The 25,862-nt window shown below is 29.9% G+C and overlaps 1 protein-coding gene and 1 pseudogene across 1 annotated transcript; one reads left to right on the forward strand and one right to left on the reverse strand.

Moving 5' to 3' along the window:
- Positions 1-11,064: 11,064 nt before the first annotated feature.
- LOC100801662 (BAG family molecular chaperone regulator 4-like) lies at positions 11,065-14,869 on the forward strand (annotated as a pseudogene).
- A 1,776-nt stretch (positions 14,870-16,645) lies between these two features.
- AMT2.2 (ammonium transporter AMT2.2) lies at positions 16,646-21,476 on the reverse strand. The gene is made up of 4 exons (XM_003552220.5): positions 20,426-21,476; positions 19,541-19,826; positions 18,866-18,969; positions 16,646-17,345 (listed from the first exon to the last, which is right to left on the reverse strand). The coding sequence occupies exons 1-4, from the start codon at positions 21,065-21,067 to the stop codon at positions 16,917-16,919; spliced, it is 1,461 nt and encodes a 486-aa protein (XP_003552268.1). The 5' UTR covers positions 21,068-21,476; the 3' UTR covers positions 16,646-16,916.
- Positions 21,477-25,862: the final 4,386 nt, after the last annotated feature.

Consider the following 25,862-nt stretch of genomic DNA (forward strand, 5'->3'; position numbering starts at 1 on the left):
TTTTCCTTCTTAAAAAAATCGTATTTCCTTTTTAAAAAAACATCATTTTATTTAAGCGTATTTCCTTCTTAAAAAAATCGTATTTCTAATGTTTCTTTTTTATAGTAATTAAATAAAATGATACTTTTTTTAAGCATATTTCCTTCTTAAAAAAAAGTATTTCCAATATTTCCTTTTTTATAGCAATTAAATAAAATGACATTTTTTAAGCGTATTTCCTTCTTAAAAAAAATATATTTCCAATGTTTCCTTTTTTTATAGCAATTAAATAAAATGATGCTTTTTTAAGCGTATTTCCTCCTTAAACATATTTCTAATGTTTCCTTTTTTATAGTAATTAAATCAAATAACGTTTTTTTAGCGTATTTCCTTCTTAAAAAAAGCATATTTTTAATGTTTCATTTTTTATAACAATTAAATAAAATGACATTTTTTTAAGCGTATTTCTTTCTTAAAAAAAATCGCATTATATATCTCTTCTGCACAGAAGTCTACATCTTCTTTACGTCAAAGCCAAATCGCCAGACCTAATGGCGACATAGACATGCCAAATCGCCAGAAGAAATGGCGAGTCCCCTCCTAAATCGCCAGAAGGAATGGCGAGTCCCCTCCCACCTGCATCTCGCCATTCATGATGGCGATATGCATGTGTAGTGCCATTTTTCACGTACAAAACAGCTCCCCATTGGAAAATGTTTACAAACAACCCCATTCCGGGAAATAGTTTGTAAAAAGACCCCCGATGGGTCAATTTGCCGTCTAAATCCAAGGACGAAATAGACCATTAGTTGCCTGGCTTTATTATGTACGGTTTGTGCTTTTCATCCTAAGGTTATACACTGTTTGTTAAAAAAGAGAATAACTATGCATGTTATTTGTTTTTTTTTTCTCCCTTTCATTTCATTTGGATGTTGCTTTTAAAGGAGAAATTAAAAGAAAAGAGCTTAAGGTCCAATCAAGCATATAGCTCTTCTTTTCAAGAAATTTTTTTTGTTAAACCAAAGTTTCCATGAACCACTACCTTGTATTAAAGTTTTGTTTTCATAAAAAAAGAGTCTAAGCAAATATTACTTTACCTATTAAAAAGCTATGTTCAGTATTGAATCTATACAGAAATTTACATTTAAATAAGTAATCGTTCCTGTTTAGGATCACCTCTAAATGGCTTTCACATTACAAAGGCTATACTTTTAAAATTTTCTTTTGCGGGGTCTTTGTTGGGGCTATCCTACCCAAAAAGCAGTGTTTTTATGTTACAAATTAAATTTTCTTGAAACCCTTTTAGAATCACAAAGGGACCCTCCATGCATGGTAAATTTGGACAAAGTGACAACATCTAAAATTGCTCTTTATTTCAAATTGATTGAAACCCTCTATTTGTTGGGTCACTCGGGCAAACTTCAAGAATCTGTATAGTAGCTTGCTGTAAAGTGATTTAGTAGTTCCATCCTTGTGGTAGACATTACAATGCTGCAGGATCAGTATTTGTTCTGCTCCACAAAGGGTGATTGATGGCAGAAAAAATGTCCCAGAAATACAAAATACATTTTTTTTAAACTCAGGTATCTCTTTTTATTTTATAAAGTTAACTCAAGTATCCCTGATCGAAAATTAAAGTTAAAGACTAATTTTCGATGTACCAATCTGTTTAAGAGAGTCACTTTTTTCAACAAATATTTTTTGTTACATATGACTTAAAAGATTAAATCTCCAACCAGATGCACATTTAAAAGACAAAAGTTTACTAATCATATAACATAATGTTGGTTTGGTAAAAACAAGTTAAAAGCTGAAAATAGTGCTTATGACTTGCAGGAAAATGTGAACATGTTTGTAGTAAGGGACAGAGAGACAAAGGTAGAGCAGAAGCACATGTGGCTCCGGAATTTCAGTGGGGGGTAGATAGAAATTGAACTCTAGTTATGCTTACTTGTGCATATGAAAATCCCCAGCTTTACTTCCACTCGGATTTGCTGCTCATCTTGTCAAATACATATCAAGTTATTAATCTTGCACCAAAAATATATTATAAAAATCTAAAAAAGAATTGTATAAAGGAGTAAAGTAAAAAACCAATTGCCCTACCATTTATTGATTAAATGAACTAATTTGGGTGAATTAGCTAGTGATAATTTTTCTCTTGTTTTGTTTCCATTGTTGCACTCAAATGTTTTCACTATAAACTCCTTATCTAACCCTTAAACATTTTATTTATCTTTTTTATAATCATATTCTATTATCACCTCTTATTATGCTTATACTTATTTTATTATCCTTTTCTTTATCTCTCCATCTTAAGTACTAAAAGAATAATGATACACAAACAGTCAATTATTTTAAACACACAACTAACATCTCTCAGTTCTCTATATCTCTTATTTCCTATATCACATAAAAAATCATATTATACCTATATTTTTACTTTCTTTTTAGGTATTAAATGGGGATTTGAGGTGTTGAGTATGATAGTTATATAAAATGTTCCTAACATTTGTACCAAAAAAATTAGAATGTATTTTGCATTCAAAATATACAACATAAATAAAGGAAAAATAGATTGGTGTATCAGGATGCGCATTCTAGAAACAATAATTTTTTTTTCAATAGTGTCAAAACTTTACTTATCCACACCGAGACCAATCTCTCTCATTAACTCTTTGAGGAGTAAAACTTTAAAGAATAAATACTCTTTCTACTTTTCAAAGAAATAAAGTTTTTGTATGGTGCATTTTGCCTCTGGTATATGCTTTTATCTATGATGTTAAAAGATATGGATTTGGATCTTTTTCAAAGAAAAAAAAATTAAAATAATTTCATATCTCTTTATCTTTATAAAAAAAAATAAATATTATCTCGTATGTTTTATCTTAAGAAGCTCCCTAATTTAAGACAAAAATAATTCATAATTAATCATATGACTAATTACAATAATTAATTATACATTCTTGATACATAGCAGTTGAATATTATTCTTATTTTATGGATAACTTTCATAATTAATTATAAAATAATATTCTCTTTTATATATTAGTTATATTATTGGTGCTAGCAAAAAATATAATAATATTTCACTACAATATTTATTTGATTGAATTAAATTCTCTAATTTAATTTTCAAATAAATTATTTTCTCTTACAAAGATTCAAACACTCGTTTGTGTGTGACCCCGTAGGTTTAATATTAAACCGGTAGTAAACTATTCATAATTAATTTAACATCAAGGTAGGCATCTAGCAACACTTCTTAACGTCCTGATAACATGAAAACATATTTTTTCTTTAAGAACCAATAGAAGAATAATGCAATATTTCCTTCCATCATTTGTAGCTCAAGGATAACTCTAGAGTACAGTATCATTGTCAAAATCTAATAAGCTAACATATTTAATCAATGAATGACTAAAGAAACTTTTTTTCTTTTTTCATTCAATTGCCCTAGCCAAAATCTTAATTCTATCATAGAGCTCAAACTCATTACCTAAAGTTGATGGATTCCTTCTTAATTAATCATCAATTATACAAGTATTTAATCATATCAAATATTCATTCAACTAGTGCCCCAAGGTATTAGGTGTCTGAAATTAAGATATAACAAATAACTTGTTAGTTACTATGGTAATCTATGTCAAAAGAAATTATTATGTTTCTTCTTGAGAATCTCCTATTGACATATCAAAGTAATATTAACTATTAGAAATTATCAATCAAGTTAGCTCAATGATGACATCTAGATATACATTATTTATATATGCAATTTAATAAATGAGATCTATTAATCTTTATCCAATAAAGATCATTACATATATACTGATTTATTTAGATTATTGATGTCCTATTCACAATAATCTTATGATCATGAACAATTTAGATTAAAATTATAAAGAACTTATTTCTTATTATTATAATCTCTATCATGATAACAAGACTCTAATTTTAGTCAAGAATTTGTTAAATTAACCATCTAATAAAACAATAAATATGATAATAAAATAAAAAATAATTTTTTGCTAAAATTAATAACATGATGGATTAGATCTTAGAAATATATATTTATCTCAAAGAGAGTAAACTTTTTTCGTACTAAAAAAGGTTGGAAGTGTCCCTCAATCATTTTTGTATATTTTTCTCCCTTGTTTTTTAAAAACAATATAATATCCTCTTATTTTCTATACACTGATGTTTCCTATTTCCATTTTCCACACATGCAAATGGCTCGAGAGTGGGGGGTTAGCTAGTGATTGGACTGGATAACAAATCCAAATAAAAAAAGGTGTAAATATAAATGAAGTAGGTGAGCTAGCTAGCCTTTAGAATAGCCATTGGATTTGGGTCCCACGCTTGGAGGGTGGTAATAAAACAGTGTGTGGTTGTCATTTGCTTTATGTTGGTGAAACATGGCTCTAACAATATCTGATTTTAGTTCTGGGAAGGGGGGAAAGAGTCCCTGTTCGGTACAAACACGGATTGTTTTCAACTATTTATGGTGAGTAAGTGTGAGTGGGGAGGCTGCTTCATACTTTGTGACAGTCTTTTGAGTAACAGAAACGTTACCAAAAGGACCATGGAACGTTATGCACTCCCTTTATGGATAGTGACCCTTTTGACAAAGCTTGGGTTAAAAAACAAGAAGAATTAGATCAGGTTGACCGCTGATTAAAAGTGCACCGTGTATCCTACCCTCTTATTGATCCTGATCGAGGAGAGAAATAGAGTTGATAAGAATAGAATAGTAATAATTTGAGAAAAGATAAATAGAGTAAAATTAAAGTTGACTGTTGGATTCTTTGATATAAGAAAAAATAAAGTAGAAATAACATTGTTAAATTGTGTGTGGTATAAATGAAATGGGAGCAGAGAGTTATATAATCGTGTTAAACTACTATTTTGTTCTTATTATACTCGTGCCAACAAATTATGAATAATCGATTAAATTGATGAATTTAATCGGTTATATAACTCAATAATTGATTATAGTTGAAGCAAATGAATTTAGCATGAGTTTCACACAGCAGCAACAACGTTGAAACTGGATGGGGACGCGAGCTTCACACAACAACAGCATCACGGCCTCCATAGAGAAGCAGCAATAATGCGACCTACACAAATAGCAACAACGTTAATGGCAACAAACACAAACAACACAGCCATCAACAATGTCATTTCTCACAGGGATGTAAAGGTTAGAAGCTTTTGATTTTGCGGGTGAATTTTGGGAAAAACACACAAAAGGACAAAATGGTCATTAAACAATCACCTCATATATATATATATATATATATATATATATATATATATATATATATATATATATATATATATATATATATATATATTCATGTGTCAAATTTATCTTAGAGGAACCCTTCTAGTAACTATTTACTAAACAGGGTTCCTTTTGAAAGTATTTGCGGAGGGGGTCCCTTTTTACAAAGGGTGTCGCCATCACCAATGGCGAGACATCATTGACAGCTGACGTGGAGACAATGGGAGGGGCGAGACAGACTGATGTGGATAGTGCCGCCAATGCTTGTGGCGATACATGAAGAAGAAAGAAAATATTATCGTTTTTAATGGGCCACTTTAGATTTAATTTCTAGATTTATTTGATTAGTATAATGCATGATACAAAAGCTAACTTATAAATTGATGCCTTCAAACCATTTGCTCTGTGACGCTTGGATAGCATGCAAAAATATATAACGACTTAATGATAGAAAACCTAGGCAAGTAACATCAAAAGTAGGTTTTATTACACATGTAGTATTATCAAATCTGTCTTTCACCTTTATAATTTATATTAGGTTAAATCATGCGCAATAGCCTATATTTACTTGATTTTGTTAAGAAAGGAAGGTTTCCTCAATTCTCATTTTTTCTGAGTATTTTTTTAGAAAGAAAAATAATACAGTATATAAAGCGTCAACAATATGTTTATATAATGCAGATCAAAAGAGCTTTGGCTTCTTGCTTTTGGCCACTTTTAATTTTTACTCAACATAATAAAGGTTGTTGCAAAGTATATTAGTTGCCACAAACTAGTAATTAATTAAAGAATGAAGATTATATGTGCCGCCAGTGCTTATGGCGATATTTAATGTGACAAATTAAATATTTTTATTTTATACAGTTTGATAATACGAAGGTATATTAAATATTTTTATATAATAAAAAATTCAGTTTCTCTTGTTATTTCTCTTGTTTTTTATAAAAAATATATTAATAGAAGTGATTTATAATTACAACTAAGATTATTTAACTATTAAACATATTTTTAAAATTAAAATGAGAATTATTATATGAGTAAAAATGTAAAATGAAATTCACTCATTAAGTTAAAAAATTTAGTAATATTTTAGTAATAAAATAAAAATTATTAAATATTCTTAAATTTTACAACCTTACAAATAAGAGTCTAATTAAAATATTTAATTCTTACATTGTAAATATTCTCAAAAGTGGAGTCAATTAGATATAGAGAGAAAAAAAAAAGAAATTAATCATTAATATGACTAAAATTGTAATATGACTAAAACTGTTTAGATTTTTTTTAAAAAAAAACTATTACTCTTTTTTGCGTGAATCGCGAGAAATCTCATGCTGCTCGTGACCCAGTTTCGAAAGATGAGAAAAAAAAATATAAATAACATGTACTTCTTTTATTAAAAAAATAAAAAGAAATGCAAAACTAAGTCCGTTGTTTTGCTATACAGGCTGATAATATTTTCTTCCTTCTCCATGTATTGCCACAAGCACTCACAGCACCATCCACATCAGTCTGTCTCACCCCTCCCATTGGCGAGACTGCCTCCACCTCATCCTGTCTCGCCCCTTCCATTGGCGAGACTGGTGTCTCATCATTAGTGATGGCGACACCCTTTGTAAAAAGGAACCCTCTCCGCAAATACTTTCAAAAGGAACCCTGTTTGATAAATAGTTACTAAAAGGGTCCCTCTGAGGTAAATTTGTCATATTCATGTGCACACTTTATTATGGAGAGACAAAAGGCTTTTGTGTGTGGGACCCACTCATTTCCATAAGCACCTAGGTTGATATTCGTCCATGCCCACTCCATGTAAATAGCAGCAACCAAACACAACCTAAATGAACGTCCTTTAGGAAATGAAGTTTTTGAAAGAGTTCGTGATGACCATGTTCCAATGGTGGTGGATGCCGACACCATTCATAATGCCCCTGTCCTTGAAGGGGGGAGGAGAAGAAGAGGGACCTATGGTAGTAGGCAGCAATTGGGCATTGATTATTGCTAGAAAATAACATTCTAATTAATAATATAATTATAAATTTTAATTCAAATTAATTATTATTGTATATTTTTATTCTAATTTAAAATAATTTAAATTTATAAAATCTTGCAAGATTTATTTTAGGCAAATGCACCTTAGGAATTTGTCTACCTCATATTTAAATATTTTTTTTCTATTTTTAATTCCTAAAAGATATACAATTATATTATTTAAGGTAATTGATTGTAATCAATATCATTTTCATAATTTGAAAATTGAAATTGATAACATAATTATATTCTAATTCAAATATATATATATATATATATATATATATATATATATATATATATTCAAATTATATAAGTTATAATCTTATTTCACTCAAGCTATGAGTTACATATTTTAGTTGCTTAGTTAAATTTATAATTTAAAATACATTTGTATCCGAACTTTAGGCCTTCTTTTTTTCCACCATTAGTTAAACATTTTTTAAAATGTTATAATCATATTTCACTCTTAGTTATAAACATTAGGATTTTTGTGTCCGGTTGTTGCAACTATAGAAATGTTTTGATGAATTGTAAATTTGTGATGGAAAAAGTAGAGAAGCAAGTCATCCATATTGTTGGGTTGACAAAGAATGATTTTTCAAACACATGCTAAATTCACGACTAACCAAAAGAATTAATTTGAATTGCAACTGACATATTCAAAAGTGCATAAAAATTAAACTAGATGTGTATATATAGAAAATAAACCAAACATTGAGTCTATCCCAACAAATAGACATCATTATCGGGCAACATATGTATTATATAGGTCCACAAGAAGAAAAATGACCCATGTGATATATTACTCCCAAGAGATTAAATCAAATATATAAATCTAGGTTAATAGGAGAAGATCCTACAACCAAAGCTAGCAAAGAATGTTCGTCTAAAATTTGCAACGATATAAGATATTGACCCACATAGTTAGATGCTAAAGATAACAACAACAAGCAATATTAATTGAGCAACTATCCTATGTAAATAAACAAGATATCCAAATGTACATAGAAATTAAACCAAATATTGAGTGTTGCTTAGATGATCTTAATGTAAGAACATATTCAATATAATTTGTAAAGGAACCTTTACAAGGAACTAGCTATAAAAAGAGAATAACTACTACCAATAATGTATTAGGCAATTAATTAAGAAAAATAACACATGATTTAGCATGAATGCATAGCAGCATAACAAATGCAATTTAGTGCAATCCAATTAAAATATGCTTAAAATAGATAAATATCAAATTTATATTTCTTAATTTTTGTAAAGTCCTTCATTAAAATAATAAATCACATATAAAATTTACTAAAAATCAAATTTCAAAAGTCAAAAGAAGTTTGAAACAACACCTCAAACATATCAAAATATCCAATATAATTCATCTGTATAAATTATATCATGAAATCCAAAAACCCGGGCAACAACTAACGACACTAAATAAGAAACAATAAAATTTTATTTTATCATAAGCTGTCTTCTATCCTAATAAATCATAACCAACCTAAAATTAAACTAAATAAATGAGATGATAAATCTTCAACCTTCTTAGTCTCAATCATTTCATCCTCATGCTTAAAAGCAACACTAACTAGGACATTTTACACAGTGAAAATTAAGCATGAATTTTTTCTCTAATAGTGGCTGAGTGTGGAAAAAATGTTGGAAGGTTAAAATAAAAAAAGTCATAATATATAAATTAAATATAATAGTTTTTATAATTCCATTGTTGATTTTTTTAGTAAATTATTTATTCTGGATGATTTTAAATTTGTATTAGAATACGTAAAATAGTTGTTTTTTTTTTTATGAATTTTTCAATAAGTTAAAAGAAATAATCATATTTTCCCCAAATTTTTGACAAAACTTGAAATAAAATGTAGAGAAATATCACAAAAAAGTCTAAAATATCACTGCATAAAAAATTCAAAAAGAAAACTGACATATTCAAGTCAAATTGTGTAAGTTTTTATGTAGCAATACGAGGATATATAAAAGTCATAGATATAATGAGTTAAAAATATGCAAAAAGAAAAAAGAAGAAGCAAGAAGAGAGTTTAAAATAATTAATTAATGAAATGGTTAATCTATACAAATGTTGGTTAATTAATCAATCATAATGACTAATTTTATATAAAAAAACAACAAAAATGTAATGTTAACATAAAATTATTTATAAAAGTTATAAATGACTAAATATCTTCTTTATGTTGTTTCATTTACTTAAAATTTATAAAGTATTTTAATGTAGATTTTAAAATGATGTTGAGAATGAAAAACATTTAATATTAATTTTAAAATTAATGTTGTGGATGTGATTTAAGGTTGGTGGTATAAAAACTAATGTTGAAATCATATGTATGCATATTTTTATTAGATTTACATATTGATTTTGATCTAAATCAATATAAAAATTAATTATTCAACATTAATTTGCTCAAAATTTAATCTTAAATGTCTATTTTTTTACATCAGCTCAAATATAATCATCGATATAAATTATCCTTTTTTCTGAGAACTGTTTTTGTCTTTTTTACCCTAAATCTAACCTGTAATTCAAAATATAACATGACTCCAAACAAATTCAATGATACAATATATATTTATATTAGAATTACAGATACATTTACAAACTGTTGACTAAATAATGACATAATAATATCAAACAAGAAAACTTAATATATAAATGTCATGTTTACAATTCTAGTCTAAATCAAAGCTTTGCTAAAATGCAACTTCACATAAATAATATTTAATGGTAGTTAAACCTATTTTGGGAGTGAGGAATTTAAATATCAGTATAATTCAATTAAAATATATTAAAAATAAAAATTAGGCGTGATAGATTCACCGAGCGTTAGATTAAGCCAGAGACTAACTAAGTTAGAACCAGAAACAATCATAAATTTACATAAGCTTAAGCTAAAGAAATAAAAGAATAATAGAAGAAAAAAAAGAGAGACCCTTATTGCAGTGACGAGGTGGAGGGATGGAGCGGCAAATTGACTTCCGGGGTTCTATTTAGAAACTTATTATCTAATATGGTCTGTTTTAAAAGTTATTCCCGAGGGAGGATCTGTTTCTACAAGTATTTTACCGTTCAAACGAAACAGCGTGAACAGGAACGTTTTGCAATCTAAATTGGCGAAACAATATGCAGTGGGTAGGGGTCATTTCGCCAATACGGATGGCGATGGCGAAATACACAGCACATACAGCTATTTCACTAGTATGGATGATGAAATACTCTGCACCCCCTCACCTCTACTCTGACACACACTGCACCTACACCAAAAATCACCAATTTCACTGTTCTTCTTGGTAAAATATGTGTTTCAGTGCTCCTCCACCAAATATTTACACAAAACAAATCCCTTAGGTAAAATGTTTCAAAACATACCCTCCAGAGGTCAATTTGCCGGATGGAGCGAAGACATTATTTGGTGATGAAAGTTGTGGTCAGAGGAATTTTGTTAGTTTTTCGAGAAGTAATTATATTCATTTTAGCTGTCATTACTTGAAACAATAGTGAAAAGAGGAACCACACACAAAAATAATGATTGTTTTATTTTATTGATTCATATATTTATTTTTTTCTATAATGAAAATATTTTAAAAAAAATAGTAACTATAAAGTATAATATTTTATTATTATTATTAACATTTATTTTTAAATTTTGTATATATCTAAATCTAATCTAAATTATATACAAATACTACTACATTATTAAATGTATACTTATAAGATAAGATTTGATGATCAGTAAAAGTACTACATGACAGTAGCAGCCACCGTTTTTTGTGCATAAGAAAAATAGTGATTTTTTTTTTTTTCATTACACAAGGCTAAATTTGTGATTCCAATTTCCACCTATTTAGCACTACATCACCCGAGAATTGAGATCTCTTCATGGAGTCGGAATGAGTCCCGGCGGAATGTTCGTGCAGAGACGCGAAGCGGCGGCTGCGGCGGATAACGGCAGCGCCGCCGGAAACGACAACATGACGACGGTGATGGTCACTGTCGCCCACCATTCTTCCCATCACCACCTGTACCTCCCTACCAACTCCACTTTCTGTTAGTCTCTTCTCTCTATCATCGAATTTTAAATTTTTCGCCATTAGGTGAAGTGTTCTTGACTTTTGCCATATGGTCAACGAAATTTCCACTTTTTTTTTAATTTTATTTCCATGGATCAGCATTTTCATTGTTACTCACTTTATGTATATGTTAAGATGGGAAATGATTGAATGATGAGAATAGAGATAAAATTAACACAAAAAAATAAAAAATAAAAATTGCCCTAAAAAAATAGACGAGGGATTTCTATCGAGATTAATACGTTCGTTATTTTGGAATAGGTAATTTTATGAAAACCGAACCAGATGTGTTAGGGAAGGAAGCAAAATATTATTATAGATTTTGGAAATACCTAAATTTTTCCTTATACATGCACTTGATATCCACAGCAACTAAATTGTGTTTTGTGAGAAAATAAGAGGAATATGTTGATAAACTTTAGAGTTCTGGGACCTGAAGCAAATTGCATGATTTCTATTCATACTATTTCATAACATACAGTTTTGTCCTACATTATGACATTGGTTCTCCTTCATCCAGAATATGTTTGATGAACTTGCCTTAGAAGTTACAGCAATTTACTAGTAGCTTATACTTTAGAAATTAGAAGATGTTTATGGATAAATAACTTAAACATTTATAAAAGTGAGCTTATCACATGGGAGCTTCCATCACAAACTTCGAGGTTATTGAAATAAGTTAGAAAAGGTTATGGAATGTTTATAAGCCATTTTGATAAGCCAAACAAGCTCTGCATAATCATTTATGTTATAAGCTTTCAATAAGATTATGTTCTGTTGTCATTGGTATGTGTGTCTTGGTTTTAACTTAGTCTTCAATGGCAGGGGATGTTAAGAGACTGCTTGTACACAGAACTGGTTTATAGCCTGAAGAGCAACGACTCTTCTTTGGAGGAAAAGAAAAGGACAATGAAGGGCATTTGCATGCAGAAGGTGTGAGGGACATGTCAAAGCTTTTGCTTTTGGAGGATGCTTGTAGAGAAGAGAGGAAACATGAGGAAATTAGAAAACACAATGAAATGTTGAAGGCTTCTGAAGCTGTTGCTGAAGTTAGCTATGAAGCACCGACACGGACACTGACACGGACACCGGACACGACATGGACACGGACACGTGGACACCTATAAAAATAACTAAAAATAATGTGGACACGGGTGTCGTGTCGGTGTCGGACACCGGACACGGCAAGGGGCTGGGGTGTCCCTGCTTCATAGGAAGTTAGAGAAGAGGTGGACAAGCTCGCTGAGAGGGTGAACCTGTTTATCATTTTATTCTTTGGTTATAGAAACATAATAACTGGAGCTGAGAATGAGGATATGACTGATTTTGATTAGCAGGTATCTGTCTTAGAAGTGGCTGTGGATGGAGGGACCAGGGTTTCTGACAAAGAGTTTTTGATGTCCACAGAGTTGCTTATGAGGCAATTGCTGAAACTGGATGGTATTGAGGCTGAAGGTGGTGAAGTAAAGCTGCAGAGAAAAGCTGAGGTAGTGTTTATGGTGTTAGAGCTTCTAACTTAATTTTAACTATTTGTGTATTAGTTATTGTGTTTATTTTGGTATTCTCAAAATCCCATATATTTAATATGTCATGGACACTGACTTTTCTTAGTATTATATATATATATATATATATATATATATATATATATATATATATATATATATATATATATATTATAAAGTAGCACTTGGGATTATATGCTATGATTTTTCTGAAGTGATTTTTACCATGATATATTTCAACATTTATCTATAAATCAGTTTCATTCATGCAATGTGGGTTAATATTTTGTGCCAGCAAGCCTTTCTTTCTTAACCTAATAGTATCAATGTATATGAGATTTTTGTTTACTGGATTTGATCCTCTGAATTAGAGAGCTAGAAGTGGATAGAGTAGTTACCTTAGCTAAGAAGATAATGCGAGACTTGTATTGGTAAACATTTTAAATAAGATTTTCATAATATACATTAGATATTCCAGGAAAATTCAGCATCAATGAACTCCTATTGCATGAATTTCTTTAAAAATGTTCTTTTGGGCATTTTCTTAAGATAACTTCTGATATATTTTCTGCCCCCTGTGAGTGAATTTTCTAAGCAAGCATTTTCTAACGTCACTTCCACTAGAAAATTGTGCTGGTTTGGTATAGTTGTAGTTCCTGTCACGGTCATGGAAATTTATTAAGAAAATGCCAATGGCTATTGCTGGTCAAGTAATGAGACTTTTCTCGTCAAGAAAAAATGCATTTGAAGAAGTAGCTTAGGGATGAAAATGATATGTGGTGATGTTAAAGGATTATTATAGTAATGAATGTAGTTTTCTTGCATTTATTTAGGTTATAAGTTTTATAACCCTAATTTTGATGTGTGTAGAAATAGTGGCTTTAGTTTAACCTTCTCGACCTTTCCCTTCAAGCTTATCTCTATAGGACAGGTTATTGTCTATTGCCATGAGAAAGTTTGAGTTGTAGGTCTCGGCTATTTATAGTATTATTTTTCATTTGTGAATTCTTGCCATGTCATCATAATTTACTGATTTTATCCATGTTAAGTATGTAGATCACCTAACCATGTCGTCCTGTCTTACATTTCTCAGTTCTCACCATTGTTTTTCTGTAAACTAGATCCTGGTACATCATCAATATGACCATAAATCATGTCCAGTTAGCCATTTTGATGTGCATTGGGAGTTGAAACTTAAAATATAGTTTGTCACTATCAGTATCTTAATCAAATACTATCTAAACAAGTCCCCTTTGGGCCCCCCCCCTTCCCCCCCCCCCCCCCCCCCCCCTCTAGCATTGAGTGAAATAATGTACTTTTTACTTAAATTTTTGTGCATGGTGAGTGATGAACTTACCATTTTTATAATCATTGATAATTGCATTATCTTTGATGGCCTGAACACCAGCTTTTTCACCCTTCAACAGGTGCATCGTGCGCAGAACTTTGTAGATACACTAGATTCTCTGAAGGCAAAGAACTCCAACCCTTATACTACCATTGGTAAAGCTGTCTCTGTAGCAACCCAATGGGAGACCTTTGACTCTGGAATGGGAAGCTTGAATGCCCCAACCTCAATGACATCTTCTAGAAATGTAAGTCAAGATTGGTAGCGGCTTGATTAGCTCAGAAATTGCTATGGTAGCATTAAACGACAAAGCATATACAACACCATATTTTTAGATCTTGATTCCTCAATCAAGGTTGATTTTTTTGTAATTTGCTGTGCTCAAGACAAAATATCTGTAAACCATTTGACTGCCTTAGGGTGCATACTTTGAAGTTAGAATTTGGAATGAAGAGGAGGAGCATAATCCGGTTATTCCTTTAGATAAATCCGTCCATGAAATTCGGAGAGTGCATCCATTGTTAGTTCTGATATGCACTGAAAAGATTGTGGATAGCAAGTACACTACAGCCATTGTTTGATAACAGTCAGAACTTGGAAATGGCAAGATTTGTTTATGGAGAATGTTATAAAAGGCGATTAAAAAATTTCAATTTCCAAGTAAAATCAAGAGGGGAAACTAAATCCTATAACAAATTGAAACAAACGGTGGTACTCAAATGGAGGTAAATTGTAGTAATTAATGCAACAATAGTTTTATCTTAGTGAGGTTGAGTACAAGATTAAAAAATAGTTTGAATGAAAACATATGGAGGTTTGGATTACTAATAGTACCCAATTATATAAACTGCTTCCAAGTCCGACAGAGAGACATGGAATAGCATGTTAAGATACTATGTAGACACAAACAGAACATGTATAAATGAATTTGGTTTGCGTCAAAGTGTGTTGGCATTCTAAACACAATAACTTTTTTTTTTTTTAATGAGTGAGGAAAACACAAGGTATATACATATAAATTTTAATATTTTTAAAAAAAATAGTCCTTTTTTTTTCAAAACTTAAATTCATATTCATTTTTCTCATTCGTGCTCCATGTTAATGCCTTCTCTAAGGCTGTGATTGTTGTGTTTTCTTTTTCTTTTTTCCTGTAACTTTACCAAAAAAAAACAGAAAAAACTCATTCGTGCAATTAATTCCAGTCACAAATCAATGGAATACATGAATTCAAAGAGGAAAATTTTTCACATTGAAAAACTGGTGTCTAATTATAAATTAAGGGAAGTTGTAATCCATTTCATTCACTCTTGAATTTAATGCTGGATATATGGTAAAAGTAAAATTTAAAAGACTTTGAGTTTCTTGTAATATTTTCTTGTCAAATTAATCCAAGAACAAGATTTAAGATGAATACAGAGTAAACTTTTGTACTATATGATCCTACATGATAGATGATGTAATTAAGATATAAGTAATCTACTATAACATGATATAAAAAAAACTGTAACATCCAGGTCCAAAGAGACTGCTCTAATTAATGGAAGACTTTTCAATATAGAACAAACGTGACTAATAAATAAATAAGTAAATAAAAGAGCTACTAATTATCAATAAGTGAAAGGACAAATGGCTTTGCTTTGCACATATCAACTCAAGGTGAGTGAGGACGGGTGTTGTCCCACTAGCCGAGAAATTAAATTGCATTCTCATTCAATTTCCGTATAAAACAAACCACTCAACGTGATGGATTTTTCCAACTTCTTAATTTTCATCCTATCCTATGATTCTTCTAACCTACCAAATGCCACTTTTCCACATGGATTAATTAAATTTTCCATAGAAGGTTCATCTATATGTATAAATTGTGAAAAAAACCAATTCTTATATTAAAACACCAGTTTAGCTTACTTTCGTCGCTAACTTTGAACTTTCTCAATTCCACATTATAGTATATACTTGAAGTCGCTCCATTCCAAAGTCAATGGCTTTGGAAGGAAGTACATTTGTAGTACCATCAATTTGGAAAACTTGTGCTCAGTTTATGAGAAACTTATCTATTTTGTTGTAAAGTAGTCTTGGCTTTTTCTTTTGAAGAATTTATATTTGACACACTGTCAAAATATTTCGAACCAAACTTCATTCTGAAATGCATAACTAAATAATTTTACCTTTAAGTGAGCCAAAATAAAATTTGTTTGACAAGGACTAGGTGAAAATTTTGGAGTTAAAACCATTCTTTTAAAATTTATACATAGGATAAATTTTCTAAAAGTGGTCACTGAAGTTATCTAAGTATAAATTACTCATTCATAGAATTGATAAATATTTCGTACCCATTACATGATGATTTTTTTTAACAATTATGTACTAAGCATTTCGTAAAAAGAAAATTTGATATTCTTCTAGTAATTAAAACATATAAGTGGAAAAGAAAACTAATCACAAGCTCCTTCAAAAATTGACAAATCTAAATTTTATAAACATGTCAACACAATCTGTGCCAGAAATATATGATCAGGTCTTCGAATGCTGGATGGCCAGAGGAACATCAGATCTCAAAACTTGAATTTTCTTTCATGACAAAATCAAATTTCTACTTACACCACTCACGGATTCATCACATAACTTTATACATATGTGTGAGCAAAGCACAGCCGAATTTCTTGACTCATAAGTTTATGGTCACCCCTCTTGCACCATTAACATAAGGTGACACAAAAGTGTTGCCACTTTGCAAGGAACCATGCCTAGTTGGGTCATATTTTTCTCCATCACCCCAGAGGGCATAAGCTTCCTCGCCGTGGACGGCGTCGTCGCCGATTTCCAGCTGCTCATCCGGCATCCTCAAGGGTATGAACAATTTTATGACAAGGAGAATGATGGTGGTGGACACCAAGTTCCATCCAATGACAAACATGGCCGCCACCAATTGCTTGAAGAACTGCATACCACCACCACCACCATAGAATGCACCCCTTGAGTTGGTAACTGGCAATAGTAGTCTACAAAGGGCTGGTTCTGCTAATAGACCTGTGAGGAGACCACCCAAAAGGCCAGCCACAGCATGTGTGTGAAACACACCAAGGGTGTCATCCACCTGAATGTAAATACATTTTACAAAATTATGCTAAGGACAAAGTATAATACTAAGCAAAATACCAAGAGTTTAATATATATAGTCAGGGTATGGTTAACCAATAAAAAATACATCAAATATAATTTTAAAAATAATTATTATAAAAATCAATAAATTTATTACACATTACAATAATTAAGTAACAATATAAAAATGTTTTACATTTATATAGTTGATAATATTTTTTTTATAAATGTAGATATAATTGGCTAAAAGAGTTTAAAATAATTTTATGCAGTGAACTAATCATAAGTCATGCTATAATAGGTTTAAGTTAGTTATTATAAAATTAAGAAAAAAATTATAAAAAATACTATTATGCACGAATTTGTGTATATGCACCAAGAGTCTTATAATTAATTACCTTTATCCTTGATTTCCGTCAATGATTTTATTTTTTATTTTTTATATTAACCAATAATATTTAGGCACATGTTTTCCTACTAGGTTCGTGCATATAGTTATCGTACTATATAGCTATATAGCACTGCTGAAAAATAATATATAACAATATCTTGTTACTTAATAGTGTAATTTTTTTTTATAAAAGTACTAATTCTTATTACATTCCGTATGTGATTAGTTATGTAGATTCCAAATTAATTTTCATCTAAAAATTCAAGTTGGTTAATGAAATACGATAAAATTTATATAACTAAAGGTGGATATAAATAGAGAAATGGAAGGCGACCTAACTAACTAAATATGCATGATCCACGAAGTGCTTTTCTAGTAATGAAAAATAAGATTCAAAATGTAATTAATAATGAGTAGTTGAAGTTTGGTGGTATGATAGTGATCTTTGTGGAGTAATTAGGCAAGGCTAGATTATGCTTAGACGAAAATGTCATCACGCCATTATGGTAAACAAAAGTATTCAAGGAATCTATTAAAGCAATGAAGAGAAAAATCGAAGAACAAGGTAAATGCGTAGTACTGTTTATCGTCATTTTAACAGGTTAGTTACTTCTGGTCCTTAAATATTAATTTACTTAAAAAAAGATTTTTTTAAAAATAAAAATCAATTAAAATTTTAAAAATGAGGTGACATCAGCCACTCCTTACTCCCCGAGAAAACGAGGATGACTTTCATCTTTACATCATCTATTTTTTTATATAAAAAATAATAATAAATGACACCTAAGTGGGCAAAATAAAATGAAAGTGGTTGGAATCAACGGATGACCTGAAGTTTAGGCCATTATTTTTTTCTAATATTAAATGAATATTCACAAACACGTGCACTGCAAAAGTGAAGCTACACCTAAAGTCTATGCTTAAATTATAAATGTAAGAGTCTATGGATGGAAAGATAAATAAATAAAAATATAGAGAAAGAGTGAGTAATAGATGTAACAAATGATATGATAAAAATGGAAAAAGAGATGAAAAAAAAAAGACAAAATGAAAGTGAAGGATAAAATGAGTACTATAAGTATTTTGTGGGGAAAAATTTGTGATGTGAGTTAAGAAACCCTGACCTTTTGTAGCAAGGTTGACTTTTTATGCAAAATCATCATGGTCACCCATGGAATGCTCCCAGATAATATTCCCATCAGTATAGCAGCCCACGATTGCACAAGCCCTGCAAGTTGTAGTCACATTTCATATTATTTGTCAAAAACAGAATCAATGGAATCGTTTTCATTGTTTTTAATATTGTTGGATAAAATTAAAAGAGTTTAATTCATATACATAGTAAAATATTTTTATACGCCATCATATTTATAAATGTAACGTGATAATAAAGTAATTAAATTCCGTATTCATTCAATGTTTATGTAAACATAATGTTTTGCCAGCGAATTTAAACTTTCATTTTCTTTTATTTGCAAGAATTAAAGAAAGTTTACAATAATCCTCATACTCTACGTAATTCTCATACTCTTCTTAATCAATTGAGCTAATTCTTTAAATTTTTAACTAAACTCTAGTATACTAATTGTAAAACATTTGACAATAGTACTTAATCCAATGAGAGAGATTCATTCAATATAACCCAAGTTGCAAAATAAAAGCAAAATAAGTATTATTTAATAAAAAAAGTATTATTTACTTTTCAAAACATTAATGGGCAAGAGTTTTGTATTTTATCTCATTGAGTAGTCATAAATGTGACCATTATTATATTAAGAAGCAAGGACAATTCTTTATACCTGCTCCTGGGGTGATGCATACAAGTCCAGTCATCATGCCCTGCACAGCTCCAATCACCGAAGGTTTCCCAAAGAAAATGACATCCAAAGTTGTCCACACAAGGAGGCTAGTGGCTGCACAAATGTTTGTGTTCAACACCGCAATTGAAGATGCAATGTTTGCAGCATATGGTGCTCCACCGTTGAACCCTGACCACCCCATCCACAACAACCCAGCACCAGCAAGCATAAGTAGCACGTTGTTTGGTGGAAACCTCTCCCTGTCACTCTTCAACCTTGGTCCAACCTGCACATGTACAACATATTTAATGCACCCACAATCAAAAACCAAGTTGGCATACATAAATGAATGAATCAGCATGAGGGTTTCCTTTAGTGCCCAAAATTAATGACCAAACATTAATTGGTTGATTAACATTAACAAGTTTGGAAATTGTTGCTTTTGGAAAATAACATTATTTTTCTTAATAACTATCAAAATTGGTAAAAAGAATATATCTTTTTTTAAAATATTAATAATAAAAAACGGTTATTTCTACCAAAATGAAAATAACTAGCAACCAACAACCAACAACTAACAATTTTAGTATCTCTGTTGAAAACTAACAACCAACAACCAAAGATAATTTTTTCCTTAGGTACCATAGCAACTCCCATTAGGTAAGAGCATGCTTTTAAAGAGATGTTTGATTTGCAATTTCTCACAGTATCAAAGATCGTAATAAAACCAGAGTCACATGCCCACATCTTCTTTCCACAATTTATCACGATATTAAAAATCGTGACCAAAACTACAACCGCCACCGCAATTTAAAACTTTGGCTAAGGGAGCTAGCTAGCTTTTAGATATTTGAAGCAAATATGATAAGAGTAAAATTTATGTACCCAGTAAGCAGCAGTTAAACCAGCGATTCCAGAAGAAAGGTGGATGACATAGCCGCCAGAATAGTCAATAACCCCCCATTGGTAGAGAAAGCCACCACCCCAAAGACTAAAAGCCCCAACAGTGTAGGAAAAGATCAACCAAAGAGGCACAAAAGCCATCCAAGCCTTGATGTTCATTCGGCCGAGGACAGAGCCAGCCAACAAAATAAGGGTAATAGCAGCAAAAGTGAATTGGAAATACACAAGTGAGGCCATAGGGTAAAAGGGTTCTTCTGGAGGGGATTCAACAGTGCCATTATGAAAGTGGTGGATGGTTTCATTGACTACGGCTCGTTTTGTGAGGAACTTCTGGCCTAGTGCTGGAGCACCCTTACCCCAGAAGGGTAAAAGTTCTTCTCCAAAGGCCATGCGGTAACACACAAGCACCCAACATATTAGAACTGCTGCAAAGGCATAGAGAGCCATGAAAGCTGAATTCACTGCCCATTTCTTCTTCACTATGCTTGCGTAGAGGATCACGAGACCCGGCATGCTTTGAAGACCAACGAGGGTGGCTGCTGTTAACTGCCATGCGTTGTCACCTTTGTTCAGCCAACTGGGTGCCGCCGGAAGGTGCTCTTGGTAGGCCAAGGGTGTGGCCATGGTTGAAGATTAATGCTTCAATTCTTGATCAAGGTTTTTCACCCTTCAAAGAATTGTTCTCTCTCTGATGCTATATATACATATATGAAATTAATTATACATGTGCATTTGTGGCCGATGAAAGTTGCGTCTATAAGAAGGAATTAGTCCCTCACGATGAGATAAAATAAAGTTTGAGAACTAATGAAGTTCGAATCCTTGATGGACAAGTGTTTACATTTAATATATCTGATGGTGACTTGAATAGGATATGAGAAAGAGGGTATGTGTATGTGCTAGTGAATTGTTTGTGGCAATTTTACTTTGTGTTTTTGTGGGATGGTATGCGTATATGGAGCTTCATGGTAATTTGAAAACTCGGATGATACTCGGTTTGATTGAATCTTTGGAAGCTACGTGTAAACTGTCGTTGGCTTTCCAGGCTGCAGCAACTCACTAAAGTTAAAAGGAAAAGTAAAAGTTTCTTAGGCCAACTTTGACTTTTAGTTGAAAATGATGGGTACGGTTTTGGAATTCATGAGGACTGGGGAATGTAATTACCACCACGTGGTGTGAATGGATAGGGAAGTACTTTGATTGGGGTGGGTCTAAAGACACGGTGGAGTAGATGAAAATTGGAAAATTAAACTTAAAAGAAATTAGTTTCTTATTAATAGTTGTTAAAGAGCATTAATTAAAATAGTACTCCATGTTTAAATTTTTTGATATTTAATTACAAATCATCAATATATATAATGAATATATAGGGAATTTATTGACTTTATGATAATGAGTGAGAACTTTTAAACACCTAAATAAAATAACACACTCCATTGACACTCATAATTTCTTTTTTTTTCTTTTCTTGTTATACATTTGTATTAATTATTTATCTATTATCTCTTATCTTTCTTTAGGTATACAATATCTCATTTTTGTATTTATTTTATGTTTGTTATTGTACATAGATCAAGAAATATTTAATAAAGCTAAAAATTATTATATCTAAATTAAAATATCCTTATTTAATACTTTGATATCCCTTTCATTCCAAAATAAAGTGTGTTACATTTGACTTTTAAATGTAACATTAATTATTCTTTTCCATAAATATCCTTAATAAATGTTCACTTTAGTTTTTGAATTTAATATCTATATTACTTTCTTTCATTAATTAATAAAGTTAATTCTATAAATCTATTATCCTCTTTCATCTATATAACACTTATTTTGAGAGAGAAAGAGTATTTGATACTTATATCACTGGTAGTGTGCATTAAATAAGGATATATTTGAGAAAAATATATTAACTAGATCTTCAAATCCTAAAATATCAATTGTTTTGAAGAAAAAAAATAGAAAACTAAAATATCAAAAGATATGGGAAGGAGTAGTATTTTTTTAGTGTCCAAATAATTTTTTGATTAACCATTTGTAATGAATGAAAGAGGAATGATGGAGGAGGAATAGAAAAATATAAGAGTATGCTTACTTTTGTTTTTATTTTATATTTCATTTTCTTCTTTCACTTTTAATTAAAAAAAATTATCACTTTATTTTTAATCTATTTTTTATTTTCAAAGTTTTCTAGGAAATAGAGAAAAAAATGTTGTTTTTAATGTTTTTGTACAAATACATGAAAATAAAATTTATAAATTAGAAGTGAATAACCGAAGTAAATGAGTCCTAAAATTCACGGTCCTTCTCTTGTTTGGTAATACTCCATGAACAATGAGTGTTAAAAAAGACTAAATTATAATTTTGGTTGTTTTATTTTTTTTTATTTTAAAAAATTCACAATTTTGCTCAATTTTTCATTTTCATACATTTTTTTTTATTTTGGTACAATTAAACTCTAAACCTAACCTATTCACTTAAGATATTAAAAAAATGTTTTAGTTAATTACAATATAAAAAATAAAAGAATAAATGTATGTAAAATTGAGGATTTCATCAAGATTACAAATTTTCTAAAATAAGAAAACCAAAATTATGGGAGTAAAAATAAAAAAAATAAAATTGCAGATTAAAAATTAATGAGGGACCAAAATTATAATTTAGAAGAAGAAAAAAAAGGGAGACCTACATCATTTACCATCCCAATTTGGAGAAAGAGGAACAAAAAGTTGTTTTCAAAATATAAATATTTTTACGTATTTATTTGTATTAAAAATATTTATATATTTTATATGCTTTTTTGCACTTCTCATATAATTAAACAAAATGAAAGAAACAAAATTAATTAGCTTAATTACTAATTTGGTCCCTAAATTTCATACACTCCAATCATGTTCTCTAATTTTTAAGAATAGTTCAATCAAATCATTTTGTCAAATTGAAACCAAAATCATCAATGAAAACAATCATTATTCGTAACTCAAAACCATAAGAATTTAACAAAAACGACTTGATCGAAGCATTTGGAAATTTAGCGATCAAATTGAGTCATTTTAAATAATTTAGGAATCAAATTAGTAATTAAGCCTTTTATTATTTTCAATCAAATAATTTACAAAATTATATTTTTATTTTATTTATTTTTCATTTCTTTTCCCTTTAGTCCTTTCCAATTTTTTCCTAAACCAAATACTACTACTAGTATATTCTAAAAGTTATCCTACCAAATATTTTTTATTAGTTGAGACCGTGATAGTACATAACAAGTTAACAAATAAATTCTATTAATTATATATATATAGTTTTATAGTAGTAGTATTTTTTAATAAAAAAATTTAATTTTAATTTTCTATCTTAATACAGCAATGGATGGATATCGTTATCATTGTACAAGATGTTTACGGTATCTAGTGTGAAGGTGGGACAAATATTTATTGCTCGCGGTTTTCCGTAGTAGGCAGCTAACGAAATTAATGTTACCAACTTGGTCGGTCACTATATAAATTGTAGGATAAAGTTGGATCATGGATGGTACGAATTGGTCGACTAAGAAATATGTCAAAGCAACTTTTTTTGTTTTTTTTTTTTGGGCGTCAAAGCATATATATATATATATAATTCTTTGTAACTTATTATTCAAGCAATGAAGTATTAACAACATGTTTTTTCGTCAGTTTTTTGTTCCCATTCTTATTTTTGGACTGTTTAGCAATGCTCATAATTGTAAGTGGCAGTAACACCCACTTAATCAGGGCAATGATGGTAACCTATACACTTAGGTTTCGTAGATGCATTTGAAAGAGGTTATGAACTTCGTACGGAAGCTTGCTGAGATGTCACTAATACATTTTTGTTGGAATTTGTCCATATAACCAGCAGTATAAAACGGGAACTCAATATGTTTTCCAGATCAACATTTTATAAAATGGGAACTCAATATGTCTTTATTTACTTTTTTCTATCAGTCAGATATCATATATGTTTCATCTATTAGATTAAAAATTAACTTTTGTAGTGTATTATTCTCACATACAAACAAAAATTTACACATAAAAAAATCAAACACAAATTTTTGTGTTAAACAAATTATTTTTTCATATATGAAGGTTGCGCTTACTTTTACATCAAAGGCCAATTGATAATAGGGAAACGGGAGAAATATATTCCAACTATCGTTAAAATAGTTTTCCTGATGATTCAAAACTTATAGAAAAAACATGTGATCTATAAAAAAATCCCTCTTAGCTCTTTTATGCTTTTGAAATATAATTGGAACATCAATTATTTAAAACAGCCAGAAATTAAAGCATGCAATAAAGCAAGTATAGTATAAAATTAAAATTTCAAGAAACTATAAGGACAAGTAAGAAAACTAGTTTTCACCAATTTAAAGCAAGTATTTCTAGTTTTATTTAATAGTTTCTTTTCAATATTTTGTGAGTCAATCATGTTTGAATAGAGCACAATTAGTATAGGTGATAAAATTTTTCCTTTGAATATTAATTTAACATAAACACTAGTTAATTAGAACAACTTCATGTTATTTTAATATTTAGAATAAAATTAGTTTATAGTACAATTCTTGCTTTAAAAAGGTGAAAAGTAATTTTATTCTGGAGAGTAAATGAAAACTCATTCAACAAAAAGTTGTTGGTAATTCTAATAAAATTCATAAATTAGTGAAATAAAAAAATAGATATAGTGTATGTTTGATTTCGTGTTGAAGTCACTAAATGCAAATAAGTTCTTTCTAAAATTAACGTGGAAAAGTCAATCAATTTTTCTTAAAACACTGCAAAACCAAACATACTGATGTAACTTTTACCCAAAAGAAAATCAATTTTCTTTTTAAATGAAAAATTTCAACCTTAATGTAAATTCCTCACTTCTAGCTCAATTAGCTAATAAAAAAAGATTAGGAATTAATTTGAATAAATTTATTAACAACCACTCATAGAAAATAATAAATTAATGAGACAAAATGAATTATTTTTTTATATAAATTAAAATTAATTTATGCTCCTTAATCTTTTCAGATATTCTATTATCTAACTTCTCTCTAAACACCTATGAACTTAATGGTGCTTGACATTTTCCCCTTAAAATATCGTAGGCTTTATAAGTGAAAATCTCTCACAAATTAGAAGATAATCTAAACTAGGTCTTAATTTTATTAAAATGTCATATACTGAGATTTTATATCATGATGAAAATTTGCAACAAAAATACAGTTTACAGGTGAATAAATCAATTGCTCGAAACCCTATTAGTGTCTCAATACAAAAAATATATCAATGTATCACAACATTTTCTTTTGTTTTATTTTTTACTTTTTTGTTCAAATTACTTGATTTTGCAAGGTTATCCATATTGCTAGCTGAACAACAATTTTAAAAGAATTAGGGGAGATGCCCTGTTA

This window comes from Glycine max, chromosome 18, assembly GCF_000004515.6.
Source record: "Glycine max cultivar Williams 82 chromosome 18, Glycine_max_v4.0, whole genome shotgun sequence".
NCBI lineage: Eukaryota > Viridiplantae > Streptophyta > Magnoliopsida > Fabales > Fabaceae > Glycine > Glycine max.